The 26443-nt window shown below is 41.9% G+C and overlaps 1 protein-coding gene across 3 annotated transcripts in view; it reads left to right on the top strand.

The window, feature by feature from the left end:
* Window positions 1–26084, top strand: part of WNT7A (Wnt family member 7A) — a 59031-nt gene extending 32947 nt beyond the window's left edge. For all 3 annotated transcript variants that reach the window (XM_035106293.3, XM_088662215.1, XM_088662214.1), the window contains exons 3-4: window positions 3127–3398; window positions 23986–26084. In XM_035106293.3, coding sequence (XP_034962184.1) covers window positions 3127–3398; window positions 23986–24465 — 752 coding nt within the window. In that variant the 3' untranslated portion in view covers window positions 24466–26084. The remainder of the gene's footprint in view (window positions 1–3126; window positions 3399–23985) is intronic.
* Window positions 26085–26443: the final 359 nt, after the last annotated feature.

Below are 26443 nucleotides of genomic sequence, written 5' to 3'. Positions count from 1 at the left end.
TTGTGGTTTTCCGGCATGTTTGTTAAAACTTGCTTAGCAACTTTTGGGAGTTTCCTAAAAAAAAAAAAAGACTCAACAATTTGGGAGCCTTCCTATAAAACACTCAACAACTTCTGGGGTCAGTAGCCGTGTGCATGCACACGAAAGCTCATACCAAAATAAAAACTTAGTTGGTCTTTAAGGTGCTACTGAAGGAATTTTTTTATTTAACTTCTGGGGTGTCCTGGTTTTTACTTTTTGAAATATGGCAACCCTAGCTGGACTAAACTGTATACCTTGGCTGCATGTAAATATCCAATGTTAGTCATATTCAGAGGAGAGCTATTGAAATCAAATAATTTAACTCTATTGCTTTCACTGGAGCTACTCTGAGAATGTCTTAGTTGGCTATCAACCCACAATTTGAATCATTTTTGTGTATTAGCCAGGTTTCATATTAATACTGATAAACATCTCACCACAATAGTCTTATTCAGAAGTTACTGTCTTAGAAGTTGAAAAATATTTATTTATATAGTGGCATCAAATCTACATCACCCTTTACAGGGTGCATCACCCTGACATGAGAGGTTTCAAAGCCAGCACAGTACTCCCTAGGGCTGATGGGAGTTATGGTCCAAAACAGCTGGAAGGCGCTATTATGGTGGAGACCGGACAGAGTTCTAAATGGAAATTGGGAGCACTGTATTTTAGAAGCACCCTCTTCCATTTAAAACATCAAAGTGCCTCATAGTCTTGGCAAGGTCCTTGAGGGAGATGAGTTGGAAGCCATGCTCCAAACTGTGAAACGTTTGTCAGTATCTTATAGTACCTGAAGCAGGAATTCAGAGACGTTTGGTTTACGCCAGTGCATGTTTGTGTACCACAGAATTTGGTGGGATTCCTGCCTTTGACTAACAAGGACTATTTATGATTATTTCTTATCGGATTTTGTCCGAATATAGAACTCATACTTTCACTAAAGCCAACACAGTTGTTTTGACTGTGTGTGCATGCTTGAACTGGGTAACTCACACACACATGGCCTGTGGTTGTCAGGTTAAGTCCAGCCTAGCCAGTGCTCCATTTCATATGTTGCTGTAAGATCAACTGGTGTGCTTCCTCCACAGCTTCTCTGTAAGGTGGGATGGGTGATGGGAGAGCGATATGGCAACTGGGCTATGGCTGCTGTGGTATTACCACACCCAGATCCCTGTGCAGCTCCTTCACACTCAGGGCTGTCTTACCCATAGGCGCTAGGGGTGTGGGGCACCCAGGTGCAGGGCTCTCAGGGATGTCAGGCCAAGAGTCCAGGGCCGAGATTTGGAGCCCGGGGATTGGGAAGAGCCGACAGCTGCTGCAGAGCAGAGCCTGCTGGAGCGCCACAGCTCTTCTGCTGCGGGCGAGCGAGGTGCTGAAGCAGCCGGATGGCTCTGCCCTCCTGCGCGCCTGGGATTGGTGGCCCCTTGAGAGGCCCGCCCAGCACATGCTGCTCACACAGGGTCCGCTTAGTCACCGCCACCTCGGGCTTGACTGTTGTTGCGCTGGGTTCTGCTTGCCCCCCCCCCCAGGCTCCCTGGCCTTGCTCTGTTGTTAGGGTGGCCGGCTAGGCCAACTTTGCCGTGCTCGCCTCGCCAGCCCGCCCTTAAGAAAGGTCAACAACTTTGGGTTCCCCCCTCTAAAAAAGGTTGACAACTCTGGGCAACCAGGGGGGGGGGCACCGGGCGGATCTTTGCACCCCGGCACCACATATGGTTAAGAAGGTCGAGTTCACACTAACCGAAGTGCAGGCTCAGGCCACTATATTTGCACAGGAGCAAAAAGGAAGCTTATGCTGTTGGTCCTGCTCTAGCCGCAGTCTACCAGGTTATAGCCCCTGACTTATCCTGGATACTGCCCAGATACTAGCATTTTTGAAACCAAAAGTTGGCTATCCTTAACTTTTTGCCCAAAATGACTTCAGGGACTCTTAGCGGAAGAATATACTCTCCTAGTCTATATTTTGGTATAGCAGCCCATGGCTCCAATCTACCGTGTTTCTCCAAAAATAAGACACCGTCTTATATTTATTTTTCCTCAAAAAAAAACACACGGTGGCTTATTTTCAGGGGATGTCTTATTTTTTTATTAAGTATGGTACAGTTTAACCTACAAGGTTAAACTGCCTATCACTATGGCTTATTTTGGGGGTATGGCTTATTTTCGGAGAAACACGGTAGTCCTGGGACTTCTCCAAGGTTTAAACAAAGAAAATAATAAGTGTACACCCACAACCCCAAATATACTGGACACCAAACTTTACTGTTGTGATCTTACTCAAGAAATCCCTGGGGCCTGTAGTTCTGTGAGATCCCAAGTTCAAACAAATACAATTCCCTGACTAGTTTGGCTGTGAAAACTAGATTTTCATTTTTGTGTGCAGACACACATTTTTAACGTAACACACTTCTGTGACGTTAGTGATCGCTGCCAAAGCCTTCATAATCACTATGACAGGATGATGCAGAGAACAGAGGCCATTTAATAACTCAGCTTCATTATTTAAAATTCAGCTTGAATTATTTTCACGGAAAGTTTGTCCTAGACTTGCCTAGTGCAGATCTGTGTGGCGGAGAGGTCTGCGCCCTTCACAACCAACACTTGGCAAATAGCATGCAAGTGGTGATCCACACTCTGGATTTCTGTGGGATGGACTTCATCACCATGACCAACGTTAAGTCGACGCCATCAAGGTTTCCTGAATACACATAGCACAAGCTGTGTGGCTGGGTTTTTGAAAGCCGTGGTGAAGTCAAGGTTGCACTCTGACACAGCAGTCTTACCTGCATCATTAAGCACTGATTGATTCGCTTTGGGTTTGGAAACTTTACCTTTATGGACATGGCAAAATGCACTGCCTTCACTACAGCATGTGTATTGATTCTGTTGGGAGTGCCTGAACATCAACAAAAGACCAGGACTTTGAAATGTCAAGAAATGCTTATGCCTGCATATTTACAGCATGTCTAATAATAACCTTGAAGCATATCCACTGCACGGACTTGCACAGTTTCTTTCACCCTCTTCCCCCAAGCCCACCCCCGCCCCTCCCCAACCCTGTTCTTCCGAATGTTGTATCCTTTACTGAGAAATGTCTCCTAATTTCAGGTAGTAGAGAAGCAGCATTCACCTACGCCATCATTGCTGCTGGAGTGGCGCATGCAATCACGGCTGCCTGCACCCAGGGGAACCTGAGCGACTGTGGCTGCGACAAGGAAAAACAGGGACAGTACCACAAAGACGAAGGATGGAAATGGGGAGGCTGCTCTGCAGACATCCGATATGGAATAGGATTCGCCAAAGTGTTTGTGGACGCAAGGGAGATTAAGCAGAATGCAAGGACGCTCATGAATTTGCACAACAACGAGGCGGGGCGAAAGGTAGGCACCTTTGCTCACCTCTGAATATGGCCACCTCAGGTCTACAGCAACATTTATGTGCATATGCTTTGAAGCCAATGTCACTTGCTGGTCCACAAGGTATGCAAACTTGCACTTCACAAGACTAGCAGCCAGTCAAAGGTTTACCGCATCTCGATGCTTTACAGTCATAAAATAGGAAGAAAGAACGAAATGGAGCAAATTGTGCTTTAGCATTTAAAAGTTTCTGGATTGCATATGGCCGCCTCATTATTTATTTGGGGTATACAAAGGTCCACCCTTGCTTTTTATAGAAAGCAAGTAGATCAACAAATAGCCAGAGGGAAATGATGAACGCTGTAATCTAGATTGCCTGTCAACTCCCACCATGTGGCAGCTTCTTTGGCTAGCCTTCACAATACCGGTGTGGTAAGAACTCAATTCTTACTCTGCTTTGGTAACATTTGAATACAGCAGATCACATAGAACCGATTGATTGCATGCTTACTTCCTGTCCTAATACTGCTTCTTTTCCTGGGGGTGAGTGAGAGGCAGCTCTGTTGCAGGAATCCTTCTTGGTTTTGACTCTGCCAGATTGCCTTTTCTAGAAGGAGTGAGTCCCATATTTTTGCAATGTCGTTTGCTTGCAAAAATGTCTACCTCTGCATTTTTAGAAAATAGACAGGTACCTTTAGACAGGACAGGACAGGACTGAAAGGGGTCCTGAATGACCATGTAGGTTGGTCAAGATGGCATCCCCTTCAACATTTCTCCAGTGAAAATAGGGATGTCCTATTCCACAATAATAACAAAAAAGTTATTATTTATACCCCACCCATCTGATGGGGTTGCCCTGGCTACTCTGGGTGGTTTCCCACATATATAAAAACATGATAAAACATTAAACATGAAAAAACTTCCATATAAAGGACTACCTTCAGATGTCTTCTAAAGGTTGTATAGTTATTGATCTCCTTGGTTTGGGGGTTGCATAACTCCATACCCTCTGACATTTCTCTGATGAAAATAGGGATGTCCTAAGGAAAAGTGGGACATTCCAGGATCAAATCAGAAACCGGGATGGCTTCTGTAAATTTGGGATGTCCCTGGAAAATAGGGACACTTGGAGGATCTGACATGGTGTCCTTCATATACTCTTGCACTATGTCTATCATCTCCCATGCTATCTGGGACTGATGGGAATTGGAGTCCAACAACACCGGAGGGCACCAAATTAGTTATACCCTTTTAAAAAACACCACAGTCAGCATATGTTGCCTGAGCTGTATTACAGCTGACAAGGAGTTGGATTTGCTGTTTACAAAATGTTAGATTTCAGAAAACAATTTTACTAATGATGGATATTGCTGCTTAACCGATTCTATACATAATAGCTCTGATAAATTTCAGAGAGCTAAATACTATTCAGGAAAGCCTTACCCTCATTTGACTCTTTTGTCACTGACAGTATTTACTTTGTGCTTTTTTCCCCCTCGCCTCATCTGGAAGGGATTCAAAACTGAATGGATGAGGCTGCAGTGCAAATAGCTTTCAATCACTAATGCTGCTAATGTGGTAAAATAAAGGGTTGGGACCCTCAGTTTGCAATTCTGCAGCCACGTAGTTCAGCTACTCCTGAGTAGGCATGTATAGGATTCAACTCCCAACAGCAAAATGTGGAACGGAAGCACATGGGAAAGCTCATGAATCAAGCAGTGCTAAGATGTTTGTTTAGTCAATTGCTGCTGTTGTAAATGGTCACTGTGTTTATATTTCAGTTTTAATGCATTTGCTACAAGACTCCCCCCCCCATTTCATTTCCATATGACCTCACATTTCTCTCTCTCTACACCCATGTGTATGTTAGAGATGCTGTGAGGAGAGTGGTTAATGTGCATAACAACTGGTCATTGTGGACACACACCACCATCTCATGGATCACGTACATGTAACACACACATTTCCTGTTCAGTATAACTGCTTAGTCTACAATAGGCCTTGAGTAATGTCATATGCCAACAGGTTTTTGTACATTCTCCAAGCAAGATCCATCATCAGCAACAGGCCTTAGGGCAGTAATGGGCAACCTTTTGAGCTTGGTGTGTCAAAATTCACCAAAAACCCAAGCATAACTCGGGTGGTGTGTCACTTCGAGAAAAAAACCCCATAATTTCGCGATATTTATAGTTTAAATAACAAAAATGTATAATTGTAATATATAACTGTATTTAATAAACCAAAAACTAATTATTTAACCAAACCAAACCAAAAACCCCTTATTTATCACAAAGTGCCCAGAGTTGTTGACCTTTTTGGGGGGAGCTGCTAACCTTTGGAGGTTTTTTTGGGGGGTGCAAAAGTTGCTTTGCTTTTTTGGGGGGGATGCCCCAAAGCTGCTGCGCTTTTTTGGGGGGAAAGAGAACAAAAATAAATGATGAATAATACCTTCGCTGGAACTAACACACAGCACTGACATAGTCTGCCAAAGCGCAAAAAACCCAGCACAGAACGGGTTAAAAAATGAATGCTGTTACACCCAATCATAGTCTGCCAAAGCGCCAGAAAAAAACAGCACAGAAAGGGTTTAAAAAACCAATCTCTGGCTACCAGCAACAGACAAGCTGTAGGAGGAGCAGGAGAACAAATGGGGGGGGGGACGGACAACAGCAGCATGAATGGGCCGATGGGGCGTGTGCCAGCAGTGAGGGCTCTGCGTGTCACATCTGACACGCGTGTCATAGGTTCGCCATCACTGCCTTAGGGAATGTGCATATGTTGACTGTATTTTACAGATTCTCTGGGAAACATGCACATTCTCAGGTCAGTATCTGTACTTGCCCAGAAACCTCTTGTTTGTTTCTGTCCCTAGTTCAGAAGTGGGGAACCCAGGGCAAAGTCCTATCTTATGTAAATTGTGATGTCCCTCTGGCAAGCCAGTGTATCTGAAGAAGTGTGCATGCACACAAAAGCTGATACCAATGACAAACTTAGTTGGTCTCTAAGGTGCTACTGGAAGGACTTTTTTTATTTTGTTAGGAAAAAGAGGGTGTGGCTGCAGCTTCCATTCTTCCAGTCCCATCTCACCCTTGCAGCACCCTGTTTTTTTTTTTTCTGCAGGCTATCACTCACAGGGATCCCACCAGTGGTACTTCCACCCATCTGCATGTTCAGCGGGTGGAACAGGGTGAAAGTCAGCAGGACTTTGCAAATGCCCACCTCCATCCAATCCACACACAGAGATACACCCAGCACAAAGGGGGCTTGAATTATAGACTTATTTCTGTGGCCCAAACCCCTTGGTCTGACCTTTGTATTCGGAGCTAATCTCCCTGAAAGCTGGTTCCAAAGGCAAAATCTGAATGCATTTTAAGCGTTTTCATTTACCACATTTGTGGTTCTCCTGGTTTGAAGTAGTTTTAATAACTGCTCCTGAACATTGGATCAGGAACCTGGTTTTAAACTCTTTGAAGTGTGAAGACTCATCCTAGTCTGCCTGTGTCATTTGTGAATCTGAAGGGCCACGTCTGTTGCACCAATTAAACATAATTAAATCTAGCAATTAAACCATACTACTATATGGCACCTGGGTAATTCCCCCCCCCCCGCCACCCCAATTGGCAAGAAAACAATGCCTTTAAAATGGTGTGCAGATATTCTTTTGTGGTTGGCACAAATTACTTAATAAAGTAAACACTGGGGGTGAAGGAGATGTGCATGTATTTCCAGCTTTGTACATTAATGATTGTGTTCCACCTGGTTTGTGAAATATGGAAGCAAAATATCACGGAACTCAAAATGACTTTGAATGCGATGCTGCTGGCGGTGACAGGAAGTGTTCCCCCATCTCTGTTTCATCTAAACTATCTTCTTCTTCTTCTTTGGTGATCACTCGTAGATGAGTAAGATTGTCTTCCACAAACACAGTTTTAGCAGTGAGTCCGTAAGTGACTGTGGAGCAGGGCTGTCTTAATCATGTCGGGCGCCTGGGCGCCGTGGTGCAGAGATCGCTCCGGCGCCCCCGCCCTGCCCCGTTTCTTGCTGTGGCTGGTGGGTAGCTGCACGGCTCCCCCCTGCCGGCCCCATGCCCTGGCGTCCCGCGCCACCCAGCCTACCCCTAGAGCCAGCCCTGCTGTGGAGGCCAATTCTGGATCCACACGTCCTTCTGAACTATAGCTTTAGCATCATCCACACACTCTCACCCAATGGCTGTCCCTGCATGATGTCTCAGGGTAGGATCATGCAACAATGATATTTTGGATGACAGGACGATGCATTTCAAGGCACTTGAGATCTTCACTATCCTACCTCCACAAATGATGTCATATTCAAAGCTGAAAATGTAGCTAAAATCAAGTTACAAATTGAATTTAAAAGGGCTTATTTATGTTGCATATATCAGTTTCTCTACGTGTGAATGTTGATGTGCCTCCTTTGTGCTCTAGGTTTTATTCTGTGATCCATGGAGTGTAACATATGTTTGCTAAAGAATATTTATGTAGGCAAGTAGAATTTCCCAGAAATGAATGAGAAGGCTCCACATGCATTTGACCTAGGGCATTCAGAGTCAGAGTTAAGTGGAACAAGTGATTCTTTATAAATATGTGTGTGCAAAGTATCATGGTGTGCTCTTCCCTAATCTTGCACACCAGAGTTGATCATAAAGACTGTACACATCATTCTCACTCACAGATTCAGTGAACATGTGACGAGGGAGCAGTACTGTATCAGCTGGCTGTGCTCCATATGGTTTTGTACCAGCTGGTCACATGCCCCAGTGCACACATTTGCTAATAGTGTAAAAAAAAGTCACAGGCATACACCATATATAGGGGAACTTTTCATTCTATTGATGAATGTGCAGTCACTAGTGGACATAGTTAACAAGTGCATTGGCAATGCACCAGTGAAGACAATTTCACTTCCTGTCATGCATTTGCTAATCTATTGTGGTGGCGGCAGTGGAGTTGTGTAAACAGACCTATTGTTGTTTCTGTTAGCTAGTGCAAGTTTTAGTGTAGCATTGTGAATCCACAGATTAGCTGATGGGACTACAGTGGAACCTCGGTTTATGAACACCTCGGTTTATGAATTTTCGGTTTATGAACGCCGCGGACCCATCTGGAACGGATTAATTCACTTTCCATTACTTTTAATGGGAAAGTTCGCTTCAGTTTATGAACGCTTCAGTTTATGAACAGACTTCCGGAACCAATTACACCCATGTTTCAGTTTATGAACGTTTCAGTTTAAGTACTCCGCGGACCCGTCTGGAACGGATTAATCCACTTTCCATTACTTTCAATGGGAAAGTTCGCTTCCGTTTATGAACGGTTACTCCGCGGACTGTCTGGAACGGATTAATCCACTTTCCATTACTTTCAATGGGAAAGTTCGCTTCAGTTTATGAACGCTTCAGTTCCGGAACCAATTGTGTTCATAAACCGAGGTACCACTGTATTCATATAGATTCCAATTCAGTTTTGGAAATGGGTGGTTTCAGAGCTCCTTCAATGAAATAGCTCTTCAAACAAGAAATGGGTGGTGGGTGGGGGGAGCTTCAGCTCAGGGTATTACATTTGAATATGATGTATGCCCAGCCCATTCTCATGAAAAAGTGTTCAGAGGATCCATTCCAAAGGCATCCTGGAGATGTAAAACATCATGGCAGAACTGGCTCTTAGGCACTCCGTATGCACCCAACAATCTGATAATGAAAGCTTTCATTTTATTGAGGGTATTATCTGAAGGGATAGGGTATGTGGTGACTTCGTCCACCTGTCATTTCCGCAGCAGGCAAAGAAACTGTTTTGATGTGGAGATATTTTCCTGCATGCCTTGGGTAGAACTGCTGAACTGTTTGGAGTTGTTGTCAATCTATTGGTGTTGTAGTCCAACACTGGACCGGATGGTATTACTGAAGGTCTACAGAGAGGTGGAGAAATTGATAGAAGTGTTGAATGATGCTATTTCATGTGGTATAAATATATCCTCACATAATTTAAGCGTTTGCTAGGGGACACCTAATACGTGGAGTTGACCTCATACTTGCAAAATCTACTTAATAAAAAAACACAGTATAACTTTATTATAATCCACCAGAAGACCAATATCCTAGAACATCTACCAAATTCTTGATTATTAGACTAAACAGTTTTATATAGGCTGGCAGAATAAAGTCCACAGCAGAGGACTGGACTTGCACAGACTACAGCAGATGGTGAGGTGGACGCTTTTGTTTTTATTGTTATTTTCCCCCTTCCTGGTTCTGGAGATGTAGGGAGCTTTGGAGTCAGTGGAACTCCAAGGCTGGATCAGTAAATGTGGGACTTTCTGGCTCCACACTGGGCAGACCTTCATCCTTGGACCTTTCCATCCAACTGTGGGCTTCCATTTATGACCATGGAAATGGAGATCTCAGTATCCAACATTGTCCTACCTGCCCTTCCCAAAAGTTTAGGAGTGCTCCCTTACAACATATTTAACTTATAACACATAGGGAAATGTGTTCAACATCAACATTGATATTTGGGAGTACTTCATCAGAGTGACTCTAATATCATAAGATGTCTTTAAAGCACTTTTAATATAATTTCATAGATGCTGAGGAATGATTAGCACGCTTTAGCACAAAGCCTCGTTGGAATGTAATGGGAAGCTATGATTTACATTAAAGAGAAAGTAGCTGTGGTTAAACCACTGAGCCTAGGGCTTGCTGATCAGAAGGTCGGTGGTTCGAATCCCTGTGACGGGGTGAGCTCCCGTTGCTCGGTCCCAGCTCCTGGCAACCTAGCAGTTCGAAAACACATCAAAATGCAAGTAGATAAATAGGAACCGCTACAGCGGGAAGGTAAACGGCGTTTCCATGTGCTGCTCTGGTTTGCCAGAAGTGGCTTTGTCATGCTGGCCACATGACCTGGAAGCTATACACCGGCTCCCTCGGCCAATAATGCGAGATGAGCACGCAACCCCAGAGTCGGTCACGACTGGACCTAATGGTCAGGGGTCCCTTTAACTTTACCTTAGCTAGTTAATTGAGTGAGGGCAGGTGGAGCATGTGAACACAAAGCTCATCATTAACATAACACCAAAACTTTATTATAAGCAAACTCCAAGATAGCAGAATGACCGTGGACTATATCCAGCAGCCATGCTTGGAGCAGACAAACTGAAACCAATAGACTTAAGTCATGTCTGTTGATTTCGGTGGATCTTCTCTCAGAAAGTTGGATACCACCTCATGATTCTCTGTTGCTCTTTGCTATGCTTTGTATTTTTAAAAAAATGTAATAATCTTGTTTTTAATTAGTTGCCATTTTTCTGATTTTTTAAAAAATCTCCTCTTTTATAATTTTATATAGTTTTATTATGGGTTTTTTTTTGCTGATGTTGTAACATGAATCCATTATTTTCTGTATTTTTTTTATAAAAAATTGTCAGCCTCCTTGGGTTGGGGTATTTTATGGGAACATATACGGTAAATGGCAGTGGAGTAGAATGATGGGTGATGAAGAGGTTCTCTGCCACAAGGTGGTTGTTTGAAAGTCATGCTGTGGTTGAGAAATGCTCATGCATTAGCTTTAGCAAATTTAACTTCCTTTTTACTGAGGCCATGTGAGTGTAGCGGGGAAAGTCTGTCATTTATTAGAGAAAAACAGAAATGCATTTTTCAGACGGTGTTACTGTAGAATAAGATAGGGTGTAAGAAAGAGCCAATACCATTCAAGGAACAACATATTGGTTCCGAGTGCAAAGCAAATGATTGAATTGTGCTCCCGCTCTCTCTTTCGTGACATTGAAATTCACTGAATGGCATTTTGCATCAGCATTACATCATATTAAATATAACACCGTGTTATGAGTCATTGTTATAAATCATGACACAGGCTGCATTAGAAGGCTCCTGCAACCAAGGGCATATCAAGGTGGCTTTTTATTTGATGTGCCTCTTCAACAGAGGGACATAGGTGTGCCGACTTAGTAATCCTATCATGTCCTACACAGGGAGCACTTTGCTTTTCCTTCAGCACTCGAGTTGAAATCTGTGGTATAAAAGAGTTTGGAGCAAATACAACAAAGAATGAAGTCTTACATAGCTGTTCGAGATGAGATCATAAGTTACAAAATGAGCACGCCGAAATAGGAACTGATTTGAAAGGAGATGGAAAAGGCAAGGTCAATGGAAGAATCTTGATTTTTAAACAATTGTGTGAGAGCGGCTGAACATGGAAGCAGCCTCATACTGGAGTAGACCAAAGCTCGGTATTACCTGTTCAACTGACAGAGATGCTCACCAGGGTTTCAAATAGAAGTCTTTCCCAGTCGTACCTGGAGGTGCCATAGATTGAACTGAGGACCTTTTGCATGCAAGGCATGAAACCTGACACTGAGCTACAGGCCTTCCTCTACTTACTCTCTTTGGATATTTTTGCTCGTGAAAATTTGAATTTCAGTATATCACCCCCCCCCGACTCCTCCTCTTCCATTTCTTTTTCCAATTTATATTCCACCCTTCCTCCTGAAGGGAGTCCAGGGCAGTAGCCTTCTTTTCACTAGATCCATGCTAAAAAATTATCTGCCCGTTGCCTCCACCCTTGAATTAGAACTTGAACGTGTTTTGCCATGGAATTATAGAAGGGGCCATGAGGGTCATCTAGTCCAACTCCCTGCAATGCAGGAATCTTTTGCCCAACGTGGGGCTCAAGCCCATGGCCCTGAGATTAAGAGTCTCATGCTCCGCTGACCAAGTCAGGTTACATTTCTCTGCTCTATAAACCTGTGGGTCAAGATGAGGACTCCTGTGCAATTTAGCTTCACAAGTCTTAGTAGTAGTAGCAGCAGCAGCACAAATCAAGATAAAAAGGACAAGGTAAACCTCATGCCTTTTTTTCTCGCGGCACTCAAGGGTATGTAAGTACTGGCAACCTTTGTTCTAGAAGAAAAGCACTGGTTAAAAGTGTGGCAGTTACTGTAACAACTTCATGGTGACTACCGGCACCTTTTTGATAGGAAAAAAAGCACTGGGTAAACCTAAAGATCAAAGAAATGGACTGACTTTCAAAGAATTTCAAAATGACTCTACAGTGGTACCTCGGGTTAAGAACTTAATTCGTTCTGGAGGTACATTCTTAATCTGAAACTGTTCTTAACCTGAAGCACCACTTTAGCTAATGAGGCCTCCTGCTTCCGCCGCGCCGCCACAGCACGATTTCTGTTCTTATCCTGAAACAAAGTTCTTAACCTGAGGTACTATTTCTGGGTTAGCGGAGTCTGTAACCTGAAGCATTTGTAACCTGAGGTACCACTGTACAGGTAGACTCTACATGTAGAGCAATGGCTGCTCCTGCATTTTCAAGTTCCGTAATGTGCCTATTATTTTGTCCTTCTAGGAATACTGATCATTCTTTATTTACCAGTCATTGCAAGTTACCTCCATCAACACTGATATTTTTGTCCTCCATCTTTCCTCATGAGAATTGTGCTTCTAATTTCCGTGGCAAAGTGCTAGGGTGTTGTGTATACCATTTTAACAATGGGGAAAGCGAGCGAGAGACAGCGTGTGGCCTCTTTGCTGATGTGTTGTGTATTTGTGGAGATGACACCTCAAGGAGAAAGATATTTCTTCTTTTACTTGTGCCATTCTTAGTTTGGCCTTGAAGTCAAGAAGCTTTGTATAGAAAAAAAAATCTGATGTACAACCATGGTAACCAAAAATATGTGCTATAGCGCTCAGCTATCTCAAGTCATGCCAGCAAAAAAAGAAAAAGAAAAAGAAAAGAAGCTTTCAATGCCCTCACGTGTCTGGAACTTTTGAAAATTACCATAGACTCCAGGAAGTCTAGAAGAACATCCTACTGTTGAATAATTAAAAACTGACTGAGGCTGCTCTGATACCTCTGGAATCAAGTGATATTATGGTATCAGCAGCAAAGCTACCTAGGCCTTGAAGCTCAGGTGTTAATCTCGCCATTTAAAGTTGTTTTTCTCCCCTTCACTTTGCTGTTGTTTGATTAGCATTGCTGATCTTTGCTTTCAAACCTTTTGAGTTTTATGGCTACATTCCAAAGGAGCTGTAGGCATGTGTATGTTGGAGAACTGCTTGCATAGCCAGAGGTTTATTTGAAGTCTCCCATCTAGCCACTTATATTGCTGAGGAGACAAACCAAATGTCAAAGATGCTGCTGGCTATGTTATCCCCTAGACATATAGGTCCACGACCTTTGTCTTTTTAAGGACTCTGTAAAAAATGGAATTAGGATGCTATTTCAATTTTGCAGTTGCAGACGGAATTTTCTCAGAAGAATCACAGCAATTAAAGTCTCCTCAACATTTAAGTCTTAAAACATACACTTTCCCCCCAATTATGTTTATTCAGAAGTTAGTCCCATTGATTTCTTTGAGGTTCATTTCCAAGTAAGGAGCTCCTGATTCATCTTTGGGAAGACATCCGTATACTGGTGTGCTTGTCTGGCATAAAATATATCCAATCAAAAGGATTTACAACCTCTTCAGTAATTTATTTTCATAGGCTTTCTATTCTGATTGGTCAGAAAATTGCTCTTGATAAGCCTATTGGCTTTTACTTTAGCCTTGGTGGGTATGTCATAGCAGACAACTCTTCACCTTTTTCTAGAAGTTGTTTACATAGCTGAAAACTATTAGCAATATGTCATGATTCATCTATGATAGATGTATATTGGTGTTGGTGGAAGAAGATGACTTAAATACAAACTATCAAAGTAGTAGCTTTTAACTACAGAAAGCAGCTTAAAGATAAATCAAGCTTAAGTAACAAACAGTAGCATTAATATATTAAGAACCAGGGCCGTCTTAAGCATATCCGGCGCTGTTGTGCAAAGATCCCTCCGGTGTCCCCCCCTGGCAACTCCAAAGCTAGGGAGGGGGTGGTAGAAAATGTCCTCTCCCACTGTGTGGCGGCGATCAAGCAGGAAAACGTGCTGGCGGACATGCTCTCCGCCTTCGGGGCGCCTGAGAAGGCAGCCCAGGAAGGCTGCGCGCCGCCTTTCGCCAGGAAGCAGGAGGAGGACAACGACTGGAAGCAGGGCCGTCTTTAGCAGATGCAGAGGCTTGGGAGGGAAGTTGCGTGCAGCTTCCACCCTAAGCCTCTGCGGGGATTGCTCTTCTCCTGCGGAGGCTTGGGAAGGAAGCTGCATGCCTGCCAGCCATATAGTTGGCGGGTGTGCAGGGAAAGGGGAAGCTGCTGGCAAAGCAGCGCAGCTCCCCTACTTGCTAGGGTACCCCTGAGAGGCCGGTGCCCTGGCGCAACAAACTACTAACACCAATGGGAAAGATGGCTCTGTTAAGAACTTGAAAGCTGATTTTGGAAAATGAAGGAACAAATCTATTCCTATTAAAAGTTAAATGCTAAACTTCAATTTCTAATTCATGCTGTATCCATAAATGTAATGGGTTGGATCCAGACTTGCTCCTTCAATTAGCAGAGGAAATGGAACCAGCAGAAGTTCCTCACAGAAAGGGAGTGGTTTTGATAGTTCCCGCTCCAGCCCACAGCATCTCTTTCCATGTTGTCCTACCTAGAGGAACCCTCAACTCTTGAGAAGCTTTGCAGGATACACAGGGGGCTGTAGGGGGTGGAGGAATTGGCAAAAATCACCTCCTCACCCTTCCCCAAGTGTAAGCAGAACAGTACTGAGTTTCTTGATTCAAACCTACTGAAGACATACGTCTTTGCCCTGGTCGTTGACACCTGATATTGACATCTATCTATATCCCTCAATATTATTCTGATTGTAAATGGTTTCAACTGATTTCAATCTTGCATGTTTATATTGTTGTAATGGGAACTTTTAGAAAACATCTGAAAGCAGCACTATTCAGGGAAGTTTCTTTTTCTTTTTTGGTAATATAATCTTTATTGGTTTTCCAAACTTCATACATCCCATATATATTACATTACATTGTACATTTGTAGCTTGCTCATATGAGCTGACTTCCCTTCTTCCTTCTTCTGACTTCTTTATGTCACTTTTAAATTATTCGCATTGTCTTTGTTTGTTTTAAAATAAAAAAATTCCTTCAGTAGCACCTTAAAGACCAACTAAGTTTTTATTTTGGTATGAGCTTTCGTGTGCATGCACACTTCTTCAGATAGTTTGTTTGTTTTGTACACTATTGTTTGTTTACAGACTTTTCGATAAATTGTTTGTAAGTAGATAAACCCTTCTATATATACAGATCTTGTTGTCTGTCTTACTCTTTGTAGATACATTTAATTATTTTAATTACCTTGTAGTTCATGTTGTCATAACTGTTAATCCAATAAAAATATTTATATGCACATTATGAGGTTTAATTCAATTATACTGCTTTCTCTATTTTACACAAATCTTTTCTATATATGTATATCATAATTTCCCCCGTTGTTTTTGAAATATTTCATCGCCCTGTTGTCGAATTTCCTCCATTAATTTAGCCATATCTGCATACGCCAATATCTTCTGTTGCCAATCTTCCTCTGTTGGCACTTGTTGTTGTTTCCACATCTGAGCTAGCAATAGTCTCACCGCAGTTGTAGCATATAGGAACAGTTTTTGATCAATCTTACCAATATCTTCTCCAACCATTCCTAACAAGAATGCTTCTGGTTTTTTCTGGAATGTGTATTTAAGAATCTTCTTTAATTCATTGTATATATCTCCCAGTAAGTTTTCACCTTGTCACATAACCACCACATGTGGAAAAAACTACCTTCTTTCACCCCACATTTCCAACAATTTTTGTTTCCTGTCTTATACATCCTTGTTAGTTTGGTTGGAGTGAGGTACCGTCTATACATCATTTTTAATAGATTTTCTTTTAACAGTGTACGTGCTGTGAATTTTAACCCTATGTTCCATAATTTTGACCATTTTTCATATTCAATATTATGACCTACATCCATTGCCCATTTGGTCAGAACACCCTTAATTTTTTCATCTTTTGTATGCCATTCGAGTAAAAACTCATAGATTTTTAGACAATGTTTATATATTGTTTTGTAATACTGCCATTTCTAGTATTGATTTTGTGTGTTCAAAACCTCTTTTTTATCTTTTAAAAAGCTATCATTCATTTGATGGTACTCCATCCAGCTTGTTAGCTTGTCCTTTAATTCCTCATATGACCTGATCTTAATTGTGCTATTTTCTTCCACCAACATGTCTCTGTAGGTTAACCATTCTCCCTTCATATTTAATTTTTTTACTGAGAAAGCTTCCTGGGGTGACAGCCACTATGGTGTTTTCCTTTCAAACCAATCCTTGTATCTTGTCCATACCTCATACAATGGTCTTTTTATAATATGGTTTAGGAAGTCTCGATGTACTCTGGCCTTGTCATACCAAAGGTATGCATGCCACCCATATCTGTTTCCAAACCGCTCCAAATCCAATATATCTGTACTGTTCAATCTAAACCATTCTTTCAGCCATGTTATACATGCCGCTTCATAATATATTTTGAGGTCTGGCAATGAGAAGCCACCCCTTTCGCTTTTATCCATCAGTAGTTTGAATTTTATTCTAGGTTTCTTCCCCTGCCACACAAACCTAGAAATTGTTTTCTGCCATTCTCCAAATTGGCCTAATCCAGTAATAATTGGATGGTTTGGAAGAGGAAGAGCATCTTAGGTAGGATACTCATCTTGAACACTGCTATCCTCCCCCAGAAGGATAATTTCAATCTATTCCATATTTCCAAATTTGTTTTTAGTTCCTTCCATGTTATTGAATGTTGTTGTTGTTTAGTCGTTTAGTCGTGTCTGACTCATCGTGACCCCATGGACCAGAGCACGCCAGGCACTCCTGTCTTGCACTGCCTCCCGCAGTTTGGTCAAACTCATGTTCGTAGCTTCGAGAACACTGTCCAACCATCTCGTCCTCTGTCGTCCCCTTCTCCTAGTGCCCTCCATCTTTCCCAACATCAAGGTCTTTCCCAAGGATTCTTCTCTTCTCATGAGGTGGCCAAAGTATTGGAGCTTCATCTTCACGATCTGTCCTTCCAGTGAGCACTCAGGGCTGATTTCCTTAAGAATGGATAGGTTTGATCTTCTAGCAGTCCATGGGACTCTCAAGAGTCTCCTCCAGCACCATAATTCAAAAGCATCAATTCTTTGGTGATCAGCCTTCTTTATGGTCCAGCTCTCACTTCCATACATCACTACTGGGAAAACCATAGCTTTAACTATACGGACCTTTGTAGGCAAGGTGATGTCTCTGCTTTTTAAGATGCTGTCTAGGTTTGTCATTGCTTTTCTCCCAAGAAGCAGGTGCCTTTTAATTTCGTGACTGCTGTCACCATCTGCAGTGATCAAGGAGCCCAAGAAAGTAAAATCTCTCACTGCCTCCATTTCTTCCCCTTCTATTTGCCAGGAGGTGATGGGACCAGTGGCCATGATCTTGGGTTTTTTGATGATGAGCTTCAGACCATATTTTGCGCTTTCCTCTTTCACCCTCATTAAAAGGTTCTTTAATTCCTCCTCACTTTCTGCCATCAAGGTTGTGTCATCTGCATATCTGAGGTTGTTTATATTTCTTCCCGGCAATCTTAATTCCGGCTTGGGATTCATCTAGTCCAGCCTTTCGCATGATGAATTCTGCATATAAGTTAAAGAAGCAGGGAGACAATATACAACCTTGTCGTATTCCTTTCCCAATTTTGAACCAATCAGTTGTTCCATATTCAGTTCTAACTGTAGCTTCTTGTCCCACATAGAGATTTCTCAGGAGACAGATGAGGTGATCAGGCACTCCCATTTCTTTAAGAACTTGCCATAGTTTGCTGTGGTCGACACAGTCAAAGGCTTTTGCATAGTCAATGAAGCAGAAGTAGACATTTTTCTGGAACTCTCTAGCTTTCTCCATAATCCAGCGCATGTTTGCTATTTGTTATTTGTTATTGAATAATTATCCTTAAATAAATTTGTATTTTTCGGGGACAGCCAGACACCCAGATACTTTATTTTCTTTGCCACTGTTATTCCCATTTCACTCTGTAACTGATGTGATTGTTCCGCCTTCATATTTTTCACCGTCATTTTTGTTTTATTTTTTATTAATTTTCAATCCTGCCAATGAGCCAAATTCTTCAATAGCATTTATCGCTTCCGCTATTGAGGTTTGTGGTTCCTGTAGTGTTAAAACTATATCATTGGTGAAAGCTTTCACTTTATATTCTTTTACTCCACATTTAATTCCTGTATTTTTTTCTGTTTCTCTTATATTTTGTAACAACACTTCAAGTAGAGGCGACAGTGGGCACCCCTGTCTCGTGCCCTTTCTGATTTGAAAACTCTCAGTCAATCCATTATTTACTATAAGCTTCACATTTTGATCTTTATAGATTGCCTCTATACTTCTCAAATAGTTTATGCCTAAACCCATTACTTCTAAGTTCTTTTTCATAAAGAAAACCAAGACACATCTATGAAAATTAATACAGCTTGTTTGTTCATCTTGGTTTCTAAATATTCAATTATATTCAATATATTACACATTCAGGGAAGTTTTTAATGTCTGACATTTTTTTTAATTCTTAGTTTGCTGGAAGCTGCCCAGAGTGGCTGGGGAAACCCAGCCAGATCAGTGGGGTATAAACAATAAAATTATTATTATTAGTAGTAGTAGTACAACTAATTCTCTGTGAATTGGTTTTAATGGCTTTATTATGTATTATGTTTTGTTGTATTTTATTTTCCATGTGATGGTTGTGGTGAAATACAGAATAAAAACACTTCAATCAATCAATCAATCAATCAATCAAGTAGGATGAAGTCCAGTTGAAAACCATAGGCCATTAGTCATACCTAAATTTAGGAGGACAGGGATAATTGTGTCAAAGGTGTCCTGAAATCCTGGATGGCTAGTTTCAACAAAATGTTTGTTGGTTCTCTCCTCTTTGAGGAGAGATCAGCCCTGAGTGCTCACTGGAAGGACAGATCCTGAAGCTGAGGCTCCAGTACTTTGGCCACTTCACGAGAATACCCTGGGAAACACCCTGATGTTGGGAAATATTGAGGGCACAAGGAGAAAGGGATGACAGGGGACAAGATAGTTGGACAGTGTTCTCAAAGCTATCAACATGAGTCTGACCAAACTGCGAGAGGCAGTGGAAGACAGGAGTGCCTGGTGTGCTTTGGTCTATGGGGTCATGAAGAGTCGGACATGACTAAATGACTAAACAACAACCTCGTTGGGGGAAAGCGGTAATGTTAGCCAAGTGTGTCACCACCACCACTCTTTAGGGATTTCCACCCCCCCCGACATGTAGCTTTGTCCTTTCTGCTTCAAACTCCCCTAAATTGCACAGAGAAGACATGGCTTCCTTGCTGTTGAGCAGGCTGGGATCTCTTCATTAGTTAAGCCACAATGTGGTCATTTACACCACTCCCATTTTGGCCAAAGTGGCTCTTACCTGTCCACGAAACCTGATGTTAACAGACAGGCCCTAAAATATGTGAATTGGCTTTCAATTGAGGGGGATTTGCATGTACAGTACAGTCGTGTGCTGTGTGCAATTAATTTGCACCATTTCAACATTTCAGGTGACTGGTTGCACGCAAGGTGGAGATCTTGAAAGCTCCTATGCTCTGGGTTTTCCCAATGTGGAAAACACTTTTAAGCTCTCTGACTTGCTGACTGGGCTTGGGGAGACTGTTGAGAGATCTTGTGGAAGCTCAGATGGCCCTGCAAGATCTTGCGAGAGCCTCCCCAAACTTAAAAGCTCTCTTTCTTGTTTGGAAGGTAAGGAGCAGTTCCAAGGGGGTGGTTTGGGTATACCCATTTTTGCATGTACTTTTCTTTAGTGGAAGTGTAGTACAGTAGAGAATGCAACAGAAGAAAGGAAGTCAAGGGTTTAAACTCTTGATTTTATGTTCTGAATGGTGATTAGAAATATTGGGGAATCGCTTTGCATTAAGTATAGAATACTATAGTTCAATTTTGACTATTTATAGATAATACACAGTGCACACACAATTTTTTTATGCTAATTAGTTGAGGGGGGAGAAGAGACAGATGGACAGATCAACAAGTGCCATCAATTCATCCCAGAGGCTTAGAGAAAATGTGGGCAAGGTTAAAAAGACTGCCTATATCAGCATTTAGAAAAGACTAAACCTTTTGCTTTCAAACCACAGGTTTGCTGCTGGAACTCTCTCTCTCTCTCTCTCTCTCTCTCTCTCTCTCTCTCTCTCTGTGTGTGTGTGTGTGTGTGTGTAAGCTTGCAATTTGAAGACAGACTGCACATCTTGCTGTGTTTATTATTCTATGCTGGTATAATTTGAACTATTACCTGTGGCAAACTAGTCAAGCCTTTCAGGCTCTGCTGGGACCAGGAAGATAGCAATAATAGGGCGCTGGGTTTGGATTTGGGTCAAAATGCAGCTTAACATTCCTGTTCAGTCATGAAGGTCACTTGGTAACCTCAAGCAAGTCAGTGTCTCTCAGACTAGCCTGTGTCAAAGGGTGGCAGGAAGGTACTTTGTTCTCTGAAAGATACAATAGAAAAGCATAACAATAACGAGCCTTGAAGCATTTTAAAGAGCAACACATTTTTTATGGGCCAAGCATTCGTGAACTCTAGTTGACAAACATTTATGCCATATTGAATGTGTTAAGTCTTAGGGTGCCACGGCACTCTGTTGCTTTTGCTGCAACAGGCTAACACAGCTAACCTTGTGGTGGTGATGGTAACAAAAACAACAGAAGTGAAGTGAAGTGAAGTGTGCATGCACACGAAAGCTCATACCAAAATAAAAACTTAGTTGGTCTTTAAGGTGCTACTGAAGGAATTTTTTTATTTTACTTCGACCCAGACCAACACGGCTACCTACCTGTAAACAAAAACAACAGAAATTGTGTAAGTTGTATTTCAGAAGTCTCTGAGTATATTTTGGCTATTGCTAACTAGGACTGAGACCTGCCTGGAAACCGGTAACCTGTATGTTAGTTCTTTACTCTTGCATATTACCAAGACTTTGAAAAAAGAGGACAGGAACCTGAGAGGAACTTATGTAATGTGAGAAGAATACTAATATGCCAAGCTTTGTTAAAGTTTTTATATTGTTTATCAGACAATATTAACAATGAAGTGGTGGTGGTGGGGGGTGGAAAGAGGAGAGGAATGTTTTCACTGAAGACATCAGGACTTCAAAACTGGAGGGGTAAATGAAAAGGGGAACTTGTGCTAGACCGGGAAGCATGTGTTTTTCAAACAATTACAGTGAGCTTTGAGAACAAACAGAAATTCGATGTGAGAAGCTGCCCTCTGCAAAGGTAGATCTGGTAGATCTGCTGGTAGATCTTCAGGGTGCCAGGCAATAATCTCTCCCATTCCTACTTACTTCGTTGAGCTCCTCTAACCAGAAATCCCTAGATGCAAAATCTGCTTCTAAGTCATAACCTGTCCCTAAAAAAGACAGACTGACTCGCACTTTGATATGAATGAAAACTTGGGCATGGCAACATGTGGCCAGCCCCGCTTTTAGACGAGAAAGGTCTCAAAGCTGGTTCCAGCTGGCATCAAGATCCATCACAGAGAACAGCAAGCTCAACACATGTCACAAGTCCTTTCAGCTGTTGATCCATTGCAGTAGCTTACTCAGCTCTTTCCAATGGAGCTGTTTATTCCCTCTGTGGTCACTGTCTGTTCATGGGCTGAATTGGAACTTGGGCGCTGTAAAAGTGTAGACTGCTCTGAACAAAGCCACATGGCTAGCTAGAATACAAAACAACAGCATTTAAATTTCAGGATAAGTTATACCACCTGAAACAGAGAGATTTAATTTTCAGAGGATGTAACTATGTTGGACTATTGTAGTAAAAACAAAAGCACCTTGAAGACTTCATGGACTAGATGCATAAAGTGCTATCCTCAGTTGGCAGGTTTATTTAAGCACAAACGCGTGAAAAGAAAAAAAATGTAGGCCATGAAATGCAAAAAGTGCAGTCTGTGACAATTTTAAAATTGATGTACCATATTTCCCAGTGCATAAGACGACCCCCAACTTTTCCAGTTAAAATATAGAGTTTGGTATATACTTGCCGTATAAGACTACCCCTCTTCCTACGATCGTCCATGAGCCGGACATGCCCACGCTGCCCATTTCCAAAATGTCCACAGCGCCAGAAATCGCTTCTGCGGCTGCGTATAAGACGACCCAGCGTATAAGACGACCCCCAACTTTTGAGAAGATTTTCCTGGGTTAAAAAGTAGTCTTATACGCAGGAAAATACAGTATGTCAGATTGCTCCTGTCTCCCATTTCTTTTTGCTGAGCTTTTGAAGCATTTTGCAATGCTTGACCGAGCCAGAAACCCAGCCAGATGGGTGTGTGTGTTAAACAACAACAACAACAACAACAACAACATAATAAAATCTGCTTGAATTATTATTATTATTATTTATACCCTGCCCATCTGGCTGGGTTTCCCCAGCCACTCTGGGCGGCTTCCAACAAAATATTAAAATACAATAGTCCTTCAGATATTAAAAGCTTCCCTAAGCAGGGCTGCCTTCAGATGTCTCCTAAAAGTCTGGTAGTTGTTTTTTTCTTTGACATCTTGTGGGAGGGTGTTTCATAGGGTGAGCACCACTACCAAGAAGGCCCTCTGCCTGGTTCCCTGTAGCTTCGCTTCTCGCAGTGAGAAGGTGTGATGAGGCTCTTTTTTGCTTATGTATGCATCCCTATCCCTCTAGATTAGGGCAACACATTCATCTAAACGTTGGTCAAAACACCAGTTGGTAGTTTTTGTAGCATGACTACATAAGGTGTAAGGCTAGAAAAATAAGGGCAAATAAACTTGTACAGAATTTTCCTCAATACCATCTATAAAAAATGGATGTTCTCCAACTGTAGGATTCCTGCAATGCTCTAGTTATACTGGCCCACTATATTGCAAGTGGTTTTGAAGACCTATGATTAAGCAGAGGTGTGGTTGACCAATGTTTCCTTTATCAACAAAAGCAGTGTTTGCTGCATTTTTAGATTAAATGACTCCATAAGCATCAATGTGTGTTTTAAGCCTAGCCTGGTTTTTACCATTTGTTCTTCATTGTAATTATGAAGAAAAAGAGCATTTGAAATTAGAGCTTAGTACAATTGTAGAGGGACGCGGGTGGCACTGTGGGTTAAACCACAGAGCCTAGGGCTTGCCGATCAGAAGGTCGGCGGTTCGAATCCCCGCGATGAGGTGAGCTCCCGTTGCTCGGTCCCAGCTCCTGCCAACCTAGCAGTTCAAAGTGCAAGTAGCTAAAATGCAAGTAGATAAATGTCAAAGTGCAAGTAGATAAATAGATACCGCTCCGGCGGGAAGATAAACAGCATTTCCGTGCGCTGCTCTGGTTTGCCAGAAGCGGCTTTGTCATGCTGGCCACATGACCTGGAAGCTGTACGCCGGCTCCCTCGGCCAATAACGCGAGATGAGCGCCGCGACCCCAGAGTCGGTCACGACTGGACCCAATGGTCAGGGGTCCCTTTACCTTTTACAATTGTATTGTATTGCATATTCTGAAACAGATTTAAGTGCACCACCCTTCTTCTCCATCCTCTCTTGTGGTTTTAAATATAACACCCTCTCCTCCTTTTACTCTAGATCCTTGAAGAGAACATGAAGTTGGAATGCAAGTGCCACGGTGTGTCGGGATCATGTACTACAAAGACATGCTGGACAACTCTTCCTAAATTCAGGGAGCTGGGCTACATCCTTAAGGACAAATACAATGAAGCCGTTCAGGTTGAACCAGTGAGGGCAAGCCGTAATAAACGCCCAACTTTTCTTAAGATAAAGAAACCACTCTCCTACCGCAAACCCATGGATACAGATTTAGTGTACATAGAGAAATCGCCTAACTACTGTGAAGAGGACCCTGTCACTGGAAGTGTGGGAACACAGGGCAGAATGTGCAACAAAACAGCCCAGCAGACCAATGGCTGTGACCTGATGTGTTGCGGCCGAGGTTATAATACTCATCAGTATTCAAGAGTGTGGCAGTGCAACTGTAAATTTCATTGGTGCTGTTATGTTAAATGTAATACGTGCAGTGAAAGAACAGAAGTGTACACCTGTAAATGAAAGTGTGGCTTGGGAGGGGGAACCTACAGCCTTGGAATAAACACATTTCTTTTTTGCACATAAGCTCAGTGCACCTACACACGACTGTAGCAAAGACCCACACTGTTTCCGAAAGGAAAACCAGCAAATGGATCCCATCTTCCCCTCTTAATATATCAGCGCTTATGTGGAGACCCATCAAAGACTTAGAGAAATAGTCCAAAAACAACATCAGACTTTTTTTAAAAAGGAAACAGAAACAAACAAGTCACCTAATACAAAAAAATAAATAAATAAGTGGGGGGGGGGGAGAGATGCTCTCAAATATTCTGCGCCTTCAGAACATAATTTATTGACTGCCTTAAGGGGGAAAAGGCCATGTCCAGACCAAGGCAAGGGGCTCTTGGGGACTGGATGAGCAAGAGATTGAAAGGCTCCACGCAGAAAGTGAGGGCTGGGGGAACAAACAATTCTTAAACATGGTCTTTGCATAGGATGGGGTGACAATGCGCCAGTGTGAATTTCAACTTAAAGAGAGTGGATTAAGCAGATTTAGGGATTTCTACACTTGTGAAAAGCTTCTGCTGGTCCTTCTGTCTTTCCGTTTTTTTCAGACAATGTGCTACTGCAAGTAGGATTGTTGATGTTTTCCATATAAACACTGGTTTATCTGCCTTTTTGTCGTGCTGCAGATATTTTAGCACAGGGATTTGGGACATCTGGGCATAATAATAATAATAGCAATATTTAACAATTTATCCAGATAAAGCTAATATTAATTTATTTAATTAAAAAGAACTCTACCGACATTTTTGAAAACCATTCTGCATTTAGATAGCCTGCTTTTTTTGTGGAATACTTTTGTAGATATGGAAAGGAGGGGACACCCTTGAGCTGTATATATTATTGTTTACTCAGATATTTCTACTAGTTGGAATTGCAGGATGTTTTTTCCCTGCAATAATAGATATTAAGTACAAAAGCAGGCATCTTTTATAATTTGTTTGGCTGTTTGCTGCTAGTTGTCTGGAATCTCAAACTGATATTCATCTTCACCTAGATACCAGTGCATACATAACCTGTCCAGTTTTTTTTAAAAAATTTATTTTAAGGAGCATTACATAAATCCAGTTGGAAATATGTGCATCACACATAAATGCAAAACTCCAGACAAGTTTCCATCTTTGGAAAATGAACCATAGGATAAAAGAGTATATTTTGTAAGAGACTATTTTTATATGAATATTTTATTTATACTATGTCTGCTTGTATAATTCTATAACCTGTACTTTTTCTCAAAACAGGCACACAATTTGTAATTGTTAGGCTATTTAACAGATAAAGGCTGATTACTTTGTTGACCTGAAAGTAGCAAGCTGGATGCATTCAGTTGTTACTGGTGGATGTACAAAATACAGAATGAATTTTCTCTCCGGATGTATGTACAACGTGGCTCTTTTCCTGCAGTTCAATTTGCAGAATATGCAGAACAAGAACAGGGTATGTAGCATCAGTTTTGTCACATGGCTTGAATTCATGGTTGGTATTAACTGGATGCTCCTTTATCCCATTCAGAAAAAAAATCTGAATTAGCTTCCCAGATGCACCAGTCATTAAACTGTGGCGTTATGACTAGCAAATGTGCTGTGTGTGCTGTCAGTTAAACCTCTATATTGTGCTACTGTCAAATTTGATTTTATCAGTGCAAGACTGTAGACTATGACTGTAAAAACTAGCATGACACGCATAGACTGATTCTCATAGATAAGACACAAAGCTTACGGGTTTTGTCCAACTAGTTTTTGGCATTTGCCTTACTCTTCCCCTCTCGGAAGGTTCTTAGTGAAAAAGATCAAGTCACATTTTAGACAAACTTTCAATCACACCCCCCATTGCTTTTTGTGTGTGTTCAGTTCCTGCACTGTGGCATTTCCTTTCTTATCCCTGAGATTTTCTTCTGCAATTATGTTCAATTAAATTGTTTTGCTTTGGGGGAATT

Source organism: Zootoca vivipara, chromosome 2 (assembly GCF_965207765.1).
Source record: "Zootoca vivipara chromosome 2, rZooViv2.hap1.1, whole genome shotgun sequence".
Lineage (NCBI taxonomy): Eukaryota > Metazoa > Chordata > Lepidosauria > Squamata > Lacertidae > Zootoca > Zootoca vivipara.
Note: the sequence above shows the minus strand (reverse complement) of the source record. Positions and strands in the feature narration are given on the sequence as shown.